The 12,475-nt window shown below is 37.9% G+C and overlaps 1 protein-coding gene across 4 annotated transcripts in view; it reads left to right on the top strand.

Moving 5' to 3' along the window:
- c1qtnf12 (C1q and TNF related 12) overlaps window positions 1–8,180 on the top strand; it is a 40,991-nt gene extending 32,811 nt beyond the window's left edge. For all 4 annotated transcript variants that reach the window (XM_041800121.1, XM_041800122.1, XM_041800123.1 and 1 more), the window contains exons 7-8: window positions 4,713–4,791; window positions 4,871–8,180. In XM_041800121.1, coding sequence (XP_041656055.1) covers window positions 4,713–4,791; window positions 4,871–4,969 — 178 coding nt within the window. In that variant the 3' untranslated portion in view covers window positions 4,970–8,180. The remainder of the gene's footprint in view (window positions 1–4,712; window positions 4,792–4,870) is intronic.
- Window positions 8,181–12,475: the final 4,295 nt, after the last annotated feature.

The raw sequence follows: 12,475 nt of genomic DNA on the forward strand, positions 1-12,475 counted from the left end.
AATAACTCCTGCACACTTGTCTTAATAGCACAGATACACTGGCAATGCATTTGCATTTTAGACACTGCTTTCTTTCTTCACTCTTTGCAGCTTTTAGCTCAGGATATGCCTACAGATCAGTAGCCCCTTAAGGCTCCGATTGATCATTTAAATAATTGAGATAGAATCACTTACCTATGTAAAGTAAAAAATTAAATCAGAGTATTGAAAGTTTTGACATTAATACTTGTATCTTAGAATCTCTGTAAACTCAGTAGATTGTATCCTTGTGGTTTTTATTTGTTGGTTGTCATTCATAGAGATTAGTTGGATCGCTCATTAAAAATAAAATATGAAATAGAGCTTAAGAAGGAATTTATCCAACAATAACCACACTTGGCAGTCTTGAAACTGTACTTTTCCACGCTGTTTACTTTGCCCATGTTATAGTGATATTTTCTCGGTGTTTAACACTGCCTTAACTTTCACCAGAATTTACGAGCTGTTAAAGTTGTTGTCTGTTACACTTTGTGTGGAACCAGTGTGGCATTTCCTGTGTAAAAGCACAGCAGGTCTTTAAAGGAAATGTCCTTTCACTTAGAGCCCGGTTGCCTAACTAATCTTTATAGACTCACCTTTGACACCGCAGACTGCCTGTTTTATTCAGCAGAGAAATGTCCTTGTTTGGGATGTGGGAGACACATAATAAGAAATCTCATTCATCCACGTGGTTAGAAAAAAAAAAAATACAAATCCAGTTGGGAACTGTTCTTTCAGATACTTCCAAGTGACTGTTTATATAAAGTCAGTGAAAACCTCTGATATGGATTGCTCCCTGAAGCCTCTCCCAGACTTCTCAGAGCTGTGCTGCCTCTTTTTTAGCGTGGTATGATGAGGGGAATGTATAAATAATACTAATATGAAGGGTTACCTAACCCAAATGAGTTGTTGGCTCTTGCTTTCTAGGGCCAAACCCCAGCCGGTCTCGCTCCCACACATGAAAATGCAGAGAATGTGCAATGAGGCTCATTGCGATGGCAGTTGGAGTGAAGACAAACGTGATTGATTTGCCATAAAAATGTAGCATTTTCCACTTAACAGGAGCCAGCGCTCACGCTGTGTGGTTAGAGCCTGCAGTCATGTTATAACCATCGACACAGACTCACAGAGTCTGCTGGCTGCTTAGAGACACTGGAAAATATGCTAACTGTCTGTGAACACAACAAGTGACAAAGGTGCTAACTGCTCGCGCCTGATGAGCTTTAGCCACCTTTAAAGTGCTGCTGAAGAATTTCTAAAATGCTCATGTTGTCATGGACTTGAGTGTGGTTGTAGAAATTGCTGAAGCAGAGTGTTTTTTGGGGTCCTGCCCTCACTGACTACTGTGCAAAACCACAACTTAATAACTGTTTTCACTGAAACTGGATATTATTTTATGGAAAATATTTTCTGATTCTCCCTCTGATGTCCTCTGCAAGCTCTGCTGAACCGATTCAAACTAACACCCTCGTTTAAGACAGGAGATTTACGCCATAAAGCCTCGTCGTCAGTCTACCTAGGGGAAATTTTGAGGCAAGTTCCACCATTAAACTATATATTTTATATGTAGCTAGTTAAGATATTGGCTTTGCAGCTGATGCCAGGCTTGGAAAACCTGTGGAGTATCTGTTTTTCATAGAGAGACTGAGGGGTAGTGGAGGTTTTAAGGCCTGGGAAAGGGAAACATGTTGACAGAAAGCTGACACTGAATGGGCACATTAAAATCAAAATCCCCCATTTTTTAGACAAAAGTAGGCTTTGTTTTGAGTGAAAAGGATGGAAATACTGACACAAAAACATGAGTGGTTGACATCTCTCCACATAATTGAGAAGTGTAAACAGCTGAACCAAAAATATGGGTGGGCTTTTAGTTCCATGTTGCTACCAGTGTTAGTTTCATCCACTAAAATATGACTAAAAAGTGTTTTTCAACAACCTTTTGTCCCATTGGGAAGACAGGAAGATAACAATCTTAAAATAGATCTTAGGTTTAGTAGGTTTAGTTTTTGTGAAGCAGACTATAAAAAGACTTAATGTTAGTGTTGGACAGTGTGACTTTTAAAATCTGTGATATTTCTCCACTGTGCATAGGAGGCATGTCAGTATTTTCATCAGTAAATTCTAAATTTATTGAAGTATTGCTAGGACACTAATAAGAGTGTTCTGGCTTTATTTTGATTCAACAGTTTTGCTTTTAAATTTGTTCAAAGACAGAAAATATTTTGAATGTAAGGACGTTTTGTCTTCTAAAACTAGACTAAAATGAAATGAAACCACACTTTCGCCCTAGTTTGCCCTTGTATTATGTGGATAGCAACCATAGAAATAAAACAGATAAAGGCATATGTTTGTAGCCTACTCACAGGTCATTAAAGAGACTGAATTAAAAAGTTGCTCCCCGACTTGGCTCAGTGCTATGATGCATGAGTGTGTGCTGTATGAAGCTCTCAGTCATGATGGATCCTGTGGGATTTTAAAGGAGTGACAGAGACACAGGCTCGCAATAAGAAACAATTTTTCATATTCTACGAATTCTCGCAGTGAGGGCAAATAAAAATGCACTAGACTCAGTGTGCAAGGTCAGAGTGTGTGACGTTTTTCGGATTTAAGATCAGAAAAAAACGCATCCGAAAATAACAGACCTAGTATGTAAAGACCTTTAGAGGGCAGGCTGTATTATTTCTTTAGCTTGTAGACCCAACAATCCAGCTGTCTCTTTTCCACTAGCCTCTGTTACTCAATGCAAACATTTATTTGACTTTAATTGGTTTTACATGTAAAAAAAAAAGTTTGCCCCAGTGTTTCCTGTTACCCAGGTCTCACTGTGTGTGACTGTTGGCAAATTAAGGCCTTTGTGAGTTAAACCAGTCTTTAAAATGCTCACAATTTTCTAAGTTTTGGTTTTACTTGCATTCTGTAACTGTGTATGGAAACCTAATGAAAGAGAAATGATTGTTTTCACACTACACAAGTTTTCAAATGGATTCATCTCACAAGAGATAGTATGTTAAGTTGTGAGGCTCATAGGTGGAGAGGAAAACCCAGGCTTTTTTTTTTTTTTTTGGTCTTCAAGTTTTTTTGAAGATAGTCTAGCTCAAGGTTCACCAGAATGAGTTAAGAATATTAAGCAAAGGGCCAAAACATCTGCAAGTTTGTACCAACTTCACTAAAAAGTTATTTTGTTCTTTGATTACTATCACTTTAAAGCAGAGGTTCTCAACCTTTTCAGCCAGCGACCCCCAAAATAAAAGTGCCAGAGACCGGGGACCCCCACTGTACCTGAATGTGGCTGAACACAGTCATGCACATTCAAGAATAGTCATGTGGGGACAAGGCTGCCCATTAGGGGGGAAATAGTGGGAGAGCTTTCTGGAGCCCAGCGACACTGGGGCTAGCAAAATCATGGTCCATTGTAAAGTTAAGATGTGGTATTTTATATTTAACCTGAACAATAACCACTCTTATCAAGGAAACAATTTCATTTCATTTGTGTAGTAACTGGCCCTCTTAAATATGTTAAACCTTTTGTTAAAAACAGATTTAAATATGTTAAAAATAGCTAAAATGGGTTAATAGTGGCTAAACAAATAAAGGTGGTGAAATTGGATTTTAAAAATAGCAGAAAGGGGTTAGAAATGCCAAAAATTAGATTAAAGTGGCAAAATAGCCCCCAAAGAAATGGCAAAAATGGGTTGAAGAGGTAAAAATGGGCATATAAAGTGGTGAAACGGGGTTTAAAAGTGGCTGAAATGGTGTAAAAGTGGCAAAAATAGATGGAAATTTGGTGAAATTGGATGAAAATTGATATAAACTGGCACTAAAGGGTTAGCTGAGGCAGAAAAAGTCAGAAAATAGGCAAAAATGGGCATATTAATGGTGAAATTAATGGTGAAATGTGCCTTAAAAAGTGGTAAAAGGGGATAAAAGTGGCAATAATGGGTCAACAGAGCCAACAATAGGCAAAGAGTGCCATGATTTGGTTTGGAAGTGTCAAAAGGCAGAAAAGTGGTGGAAAGGGTTTAAAACGGGCAAAAAGTGGTTTTTAAGTTGCAAAAATGTGTTAAAACTAGTAAAATTGGTGAGGGAAAGTGATAAAAATTGGTTGAAATAAGGCAAAATTGGTGTAAAGTGGCAACAGTGTAATTCAAACATGTTCTTCGTTTTTTTAAGGCACTTGGAGACCCCCTCTAAGTGTCTCGCAACACTTAGAGGGGTCCCAACCCCAACGTTGAGAACCCCCTGCTTTAAAGTAACACAGTTACAGAGGTAGTACAGCAATTCAGCATCTTAAGATCTTTATTAAGGACAAGAAAGAACTGAAGCAAAATCATTCAGAGGGTGTGGAGGGCGATCAAAATACAGGTAACATAGGTCACTACCAAATTACTTAACTCTTTGTTTACAGTCACGGCAAATTCAATTATATTTTGGATTATTTGAGGGGTCTGTGCGGACTAGATAATTAGCACTGGTGGGCTGTGCCACCATCAGTTCTCCAACTCACTATGATGAATTTAAAATAGGGGTGTCAATTTTTGTTTGGATCTTGGCTAGAAAGCCAGTATAAAATGTCAACATGCGTGACTTGTCCTCTAAAGACACTTTAATCTTCTTTTCTTTAAATAAAAAATGTAATTTCACTTTTTTAAAACACAATGTTTATCCTGAGATTTTCCTTTTCAATGTGTCTGCAGCTCTCTGGAGATGATCGTTGGATTAGAAAGTAACAGCAAGATATTCACTGTCAGCGTGCAGGGGCTGCTGGAGCTCCAGGTAAGAAATAGACACAAAAATATAAAATATTTGCATTCATGCCAGCTGTTGCATCACTGTGGTGTGTTTTCTTCTTCAGGCTGGGCAGTACACCTCCATATTTGTGGATAACGCAGCCGGAGCGTCCATCACAATACAGAACGGCTCTGATTTTATGGGCATGCTGCTCGGTGTATAGCCTCAAACATGGAAAAGGCATCATCCAGACCATCCGCCACTGCCTATTTTCTGTTTTTGCAAAGGACTGCTCCTCTTCACCACCACACAGAACCAAACCACAGCCAGGTTTGATGGACTTTGACTGGACTGCTTGTCAGACGGTGGATGGACAGTGTGAAGAACTCGAGGACTGAGTTTGTTTTTCACAGAGCACCGCCACTTCCTCAAGGAACTTTGATGACTGTTTCCTCAACAACAAAACAACCTGAAAACAAACAGTGAATAGCTCTGTTCAGTATGTTTCATGGCTGTTGAAGACTTCTGCGGTAAACCAAAAATCAATGTTTTCTGGACATTTGGTACATTTGTGTTGAAATGTACACCATTATGTTAATATGATGTATAATGTACACAATCATGAGCTATAGTTATTTTTTATCATGGATTTAATATCACAGTTATATATATGTTATATGGTACATAGACTGCGAGAACACTGGACATTAGACATATGCTCAAAGTACAGAAATGGCATCAAAAGGCCTTGTAAAAATTGATGTCTTGTATATGTAAGCTACCTTTTATAACACGACTATAGCTGCATTTTTACAATACCAATGGCCTGGCTCTGTATAGCAACCTTGGCCATTTGGTCCACTATGTCTAGGACAGAAATATCTCAACAGTTGAATGAATTCATGGTCCCAACAGGATAAGTCTTGTTGCCTTTCATTGTGAGCTACAATAAGGTTGATAATGGTGATTTTGTCTTGATTATTACCACAACTGTTGGATTAAGGCAGTTAAATTGGTGCACACATTCATGCTGCCCTCAGGAAAAGTTTAACCAATGTAAATATGCTAAAGCCTCATTGATGCTCCACATTCAGCATGGATAGATGTGGACAGAGCCTTCTGTCTGGCTCTGTGTTTCATTCAACAGTCTGGCTGTAGACCGCAGATCTCAGACGCCCCCCCTTGCAGACCACCATGGTGAGATGTCGTATCTATCAGAGTGGAAAAATGTGCTAAAATAAAAATTGGATTAAACTTCTGGTTAGAGTTAAGGTAAGGTTTGAGGTAACAGGATACCAAAAGTTAAAAATTAAAAACCTGACCTGCCAAACCTAAATGAAAAAAAAAACATCAAATAAAGCTGAGTAAACAGACTGCTTACAAGAAGCTACTCTAACACAGCTAATGTAGTCAGGGCTAAAGCGAACAAAGCTATTTTAGCTTTGGGGATAATGTAGCTTATATAAATTGCTTAGCTAATTTAGCTATGTGGCTTATTTAGCTGTGTTAGCTTTGTGGTTAACATAACTAACATCAGCTACTTAGCTAATTGAGCTTTGTAGCTAAAATAGTTACACTTAAAGCTGACAAAACTACATTGGCTAAGTAAGCTTTGCATGTTTCATAGCTATGTAGCTAAATCGAAATCTTAAGAAGCTCTGTTAGCCAGATAAGTTAGATAGCTAACATAGCTTCATAACTAATGTAGCTAAAGCTAACAGAGCTGTGTAGGTCTTGTGGATAGATTAGCTTACAATAGCTACTTAGCTAATTTAGCATTGTAGCTAGAATAGCTAACACAGTTAAATCTTCAGCTGGATAAAACTATGTTAGCTAAGTAAGCTACACAGGTTACGAAGTTATGTAGCCAAATCTAAAGGTAAAGAAGCTAGGTCAGCTAACATATCTTCATAACGACCACAGCTAAAGCTAAATCTAATGAAGCTACATGAGCTTTGTGGATAACATAGCTAACATTACGTCCTAAGCTTCTTTAGCCTTATAGCTTGATTAGCAATGTAGTTAAATCAAAAGCTTGAAAAAATCTATATTTGCTAAGTAAGCTACACAGGTTGTGTAGCTAAAAAGCCAAATCTAATGCTTAAAAAAAAAGCTATTTTAGCTAGGTCAGCTATGTAGCTAACATGTCTTTATAAGTAACATAGCATAAGCTTAAGCTAACAAAGCTACATAAGCTTTGTGGATGACATAGTTAGCATTAGCTGCTCAGGTAAATTAGCATTGTCGCTTAAGGAAATAAAGCTACATTAGATTATGCTATTTGCTAAAGCTAGAACGCTCTTAGAAGTAGTAAAATAAATGGCGGCACGCTTAACTTTGTTAGCTTCAGATAAAACTAACCAAACTACATTGGCTTTTCTTGCAACGATAACTACAAGTTACCCACAAAGCTACGTTATCTTTAGCTTAAGCTAATGAAGCTAAAGCCAGCCATCATTTGCATAACTTCTTCTAAAACAGGTCTACTCATAATTTTATCCTGGATTAGACATCAGACCTTTTTTTCTGTTTTGAATTTATAAATATTGCCCAGTCTGTAATGTTTGCAAGGTAGGTGTTTTGTGAACGTAACTGCCAGACTTTTTTATTCAGAAAGTTGAGTTAAAAAGAACTTCTAAAACGTCATACCAGCATTTTGTCCCCTTCAGAGGCGGCGTCTCACAGTAGTGGTATGCAGGAGAGGGCGTCTGAGATCCTGTAGCCAGACCCCTCTCAAATCATTTCGTCCATATTTCAGCACAGAATAAAACAAACATTGCAGTAACACTAGAAATCTGCAAAGTTCTTTGAAAAAAGCAGAAGTTTTTGAGAAAAGATCATGCCATTCGGTCAGAAAGTATAAACGTACACATGGGCAGTTTTGACTGAGTTGTTTAAAACGTATGTATCTATTTCTGTACATAAAAGGAGCATAAATGAGCCTTAATGTGCTAAAGGACATTGGGATGACAGCATTGTCATTTTAATCAAGCTAGCATTTAGCACAAAGAACTGTACAGTCCCATAGAATCACTAGTACAGATCTAGACATTTAATATTGCATATTCACAGTACAACAGGAAATAAAGGGTCTTGTAATATGTGATATCCACGTTCTTACCAGTCCCTAACATCCATATAGCCCTAGCTCACTGCTAGTGTTGCTAGCAGTAATACTATGTTTCAGACACTCAGAGAGTTTTGTAGTATTCTGACCTTTTAACTCTGTTGTTCTTTTTTTTTTTTTCTATTTTTACTGTATTATATTACCTTTGATGAAAGGATGTTGTAATTTATCATAACTGTTACACCAGTAAGATTGGAAACTTTGAGGTTTTGATATGGTATTTATGTTTGAGGAAATGTATGATTCACTCCAGTCTTTTCAATGTCAAACCTTAGATTATTGTAAGAATAAATTTATACCTTTTCATTTTTCAAACCGTTTTTTTTTTGGTTGTATTATGTAATTAAACTTTTATTCAATGTTTCCAGGTAGTCTCTACACATGATGATTATGTTGTTTTTCGCAGTGAATTTCCGTGGCAGTGCAGTAACTGTGAGGTCCCAGTGTGTTACAGTTTTGCAGTAGTATGAGAGACCATGGCACAGTTGGAGCTCCTCATATGTCCACGGTGCTGCTCTCCCTGCTGACTCTGAAAAATCTCTAGATTCGAAGGTTGAAGAGGAGCCAGGTTATCTGACTAGAAGCTGTATTACAATAGTGTCTGATAGTTTATCACCAGGTGTGTAGCTCTTGATTGCAGGTGATTGGCTGCAGCTGGGACGCCTAACGAGCTGCAGCTGTGACTGTCCATGAGTGGTGGCAGCTGAGTTAAAACTTGAGTGGGTGTGGTTAAATTTTTACTCTTTTCATCTGTGTTTTTACTCCAACTCTGGCAGTGGCTGGTGAAAAATACACTCAAATAAGAGTACATTTGACTATTTTTGAGGAAAATATTTTTAAAGGGGCTCTATGCAAGATTTAGAAAAATATTAGTGTAGCGACACCACCGGCCATTAGGCGAACTATAACAACACTGTGTTGCTCGTCCACGACGGTGTGCTCCTTGCTCATGAACGAGCCTCCAGTTTATCAGCTGATACACACGCAGACCAAGGTGATTTACCAGCATCATGTATACAGAGGAGGTAAGTGAAGTAACACTTAAAGTTCCATAAACTAAAAATGAAAATGAATAAAGTATATGTGAACCTCTAGTGAGAACAAGGCACGAAATTAAATATTGGTTCATATGAGGCAATTTAAAAAGATGATATTTTCACGACCATTTCTATGAATGAACAACTTTGCTACTTAGCGCAGCATTGACAAATTTTATTTTCTTTTTAATTGTGTAATGTGTGTTCAATGGGACATGTTTTAGAGCAGAAGCAACAGGGCAAACGTTGCTTAGCTCTGATAATGGTGCCTCGACCACAGATATCAGATAGCTGACAGTTGTATTGCCAGAAGAATATAATGTCCACATCATCCCATGAGTTTTAGGACTTTTACTTAAGTTTCATGGAGACAGGTACACGAGTTATTCAGCTCTCCTGAGGCTGGCTTCTTTGCTAACTGCAGCTTACTCTGACTCTGCTAACAAAGGGTAAACATTGCAACTTGACACAGCTCGCCATCTACTGGATCTGACAGGTAAGAGCATCTAACATGTGCTAAGCAATAAGTAACTTAGGAAGTATTACTAATTAAACTAATCTCTTTAGCTGGGATACCACACTGACATTATGTGTTGAAGATATTTTAAGAGATAAGTATCAAAAAATAAACTCATTAAGTTGAGTCCAGTGCCAGGAAGCAAGAAAAAGATGCAGTATTATCTGGAAAACACTAAATGAGCAACGTGACATTCTCGTTGTCTGGATAGCATCTTTGCAAGCAAGCTAACGTGATGTAGCATATGGTTTATACAAGATAAAACACTACATTATATTTCATGGTCTGGAGTGATGCCTTACCTTTTCAACAGAAAGACGGCCATCTCTGGATCGGTATTTATCCTGAGCGCCAAGCGTAGATCCCTCCATTTCTCAAACGCTCCACCGATATGTATCCTCGATTTCGCCCTGCATCGGTCACACTCTCTTTTAGCTTGACAGGCTTTAACTTATAAAACCATCTTAGTTTTTTTATGTTTTCGCAGAGTTTGTGTGGGTGTTTGGGCTGAGCTAGCCGGTTGTTCACTGACGAAAGCAGCCTTCTCCTTCGCTGTTTCTCTCTCTCTTCTCCATTCAACACGCCGTTGTCAGGTATAAACAGAGCAAGGGGGTGCGCACAGTACATAGTACCCCACGTCACTTTTGTTGAGAGTTTTCGCGGAAAGTTCGGCCGGAATTCTTCACAGAGAAATGGCTCCACAGGCTTATACAGGCAAACAAGGAAGATGTGAAGAGCCTCGGTCTTCACATCGGGATAAAGTGCGCACCATTACTAGTATATACTCAAAAGTGGAAGTTTTAAAGCAAAAATCTTACATAGAGCCCCTTTAATTCTGGAAAAATAACTCCCCAGATTTTCCTGTGTAGGTCAGTCCATCTCAGCACTGACACGCTGCTTCTGGATGTTGTTGATGTGTAGCTTTCACTCTGTGTGGTAGAGTCTTAAATTGCAACTGTAGATGCATAGACGTACTGTGTTTTCTAGTGTACATTATGATATTCATCATAGAATGGTACCAGTTTTTGATGCAGTGCTGCCACAGGGATCAAAGGTCAAAGACAAGGTTATAATAGTTTCTGTTTTTTCATTAGTTTTTGTTTTGATTCCGTTTTTACCTGTTGTTTTACATTTCAGTTTAGTTTTAATTTGTTTTTCCTGCTGGATTGTTAGTTTAGTTTATTTTTTGTTTTGCAAAAATGTTTCATTTTAGTCTAGTTTTTATTAGTTTTACTCTAAGTTTCAGTTTTTCGGCAACATGAGACACCTGTCTAAAACTAAGGAGATTTTGTCTTTAATTTAATTTAATTTTAGTTGGTTTTCTAATTGCAGGATTTGGTTTTAGTTAGTGTTTTTTTCTTTTGGAAGCTTAGTTTTTATTTAGTTTCAGTTATTTAGTTGGTTTTAGTTAACTAGATTAACCTTGGCCAAAGGCATTCAATGTTGGTTTTGAGTTTTCTGTAGATTCTCTGAATCTTGTGATAATAGTGTGGACTATAGATGGCAGAATCTCTAAATTCCTTGCAATTGCATGTTGGGGATCACTGTTCAGGCACTGTTGGAATATTTTGCCATGCAGTCTCTCCCAGAGTTATTAATTTTGAATGACTGAGCCTTGACTTGGCTTCTTTTTATGCCCAATCATTGTACTATCACATGAACCAATTAACCCACTTACCTGTGGAATGTTCCAGATGATTTTGGAGCATCTAGCAGTTTTTCCAGTCTTTTCTTGCCCCTGTCCCAACTTTTTTGGTTGGCATCTGTTTCAGAATGTTTTTATATGTAAACTGATAAATATAGTTTATCATTTTGAACATGAAATATATTGTCATTGAGCTCAACTAATTGAAGGTGGAAATTGATTTGCAAATCACTGTTCTAAATTTATTTTTATTCACATTTTACACTGTGTCCCAACTGTTTTGAAAGTGGGGTTTGTCTTTAAAGCCCTTTAAATGAACAGCACAGGGGTAGTGGAGTTATAGTAGTACAAACTAACTTGATTTTCTGCCTTTTTTCATGGAATTAGTATCTGCAGGTTTCATGGAAGCATCATCTGAAGTTCATGAATACTTCACATTTCTCTGTGACATCATTTGAGTTGTAAAATGCCAAAAATGCCTCAGATACCTTTAGGAGCACTGGCAGTCTGCCAGGTTAATTCATGGCTGCAGTTGTCTACCTGGAAAATATCAAGAAAACACCTCTTTTTTTGAAAGGAGACTCTGTCCATGTGGTTGGTGTATTTCTTAACTTCCCAGTTTAATTAAAGCTGATAAGCTGTTGTCCATCACAATAACTGCAGGCCAGTAAATGGGACTGCTCTTTGCAGATTATCAGAAATCTTTCATACCACCAAACTGACTCTTGGGTGGTCTCTGAAAGCAGTAACAAGAAGGTCTCTGACATTATTGCACAAATGCTTGTCCAGCCAGTAAAATGAGCTTGTTAGCATCATTGCTTCAATGCCTTATAATAGAGGCTTCTCATGGAAGCATTGCTGAGATGCCAAGTGTCACATACTGTACCCAAAGACCAACCACAAGAACGTTGCACCCACGTGCTATTTCAACCACCTACTGCAGCACACATTCAGACAGGAATGGGCTGCTTGTTGGAAAGCATGGCCAAAATTTTGAGAATAAACATTATTTTATTTTTAAATGAACTGCCCAGCATTTATAGGCCACGGTTAATATATGTTCTTATTTCTCCACAGCTTAATTTTCACATAAACCACCAGTCAAGAGTAATATTATTCATAAGGATAAATGAAAATAAAGATGTTGAACACAGCTCAGTCAGAACAGTGTATACGAGGTGAGAGGGATTACTAAAAGCACATTTACTTCTCTTTTCTTCCTTTAAGTCTGTGCTAACTGTGCAAGATGACAGATATACGTTTACATAAGTTTTTTTCCTTTTGCATTGCTCAAGAACAGTGGTACACACTTGTTAATTTTGATTGTCTTATGTTTCTTTTTTTCTAAATGTGTTTAATGACAGCTATGTGAGCATGCCGTAACGCATTCGCTGCCCTGCAGT

Source organism: Cheilinus undulatus, linkage group 11, assembly GCF_018320785.1.
Source record: "Cheilinus undulatus linkage group 11, ASM1832078v1, whole genome shotgun sequence".
Lineage (NCBI taxonomy): Eukaryota > Metazoa > Chordata > Actinopteri > Labriformes > Labridae > Cheilinus > Cheilinus undulatus.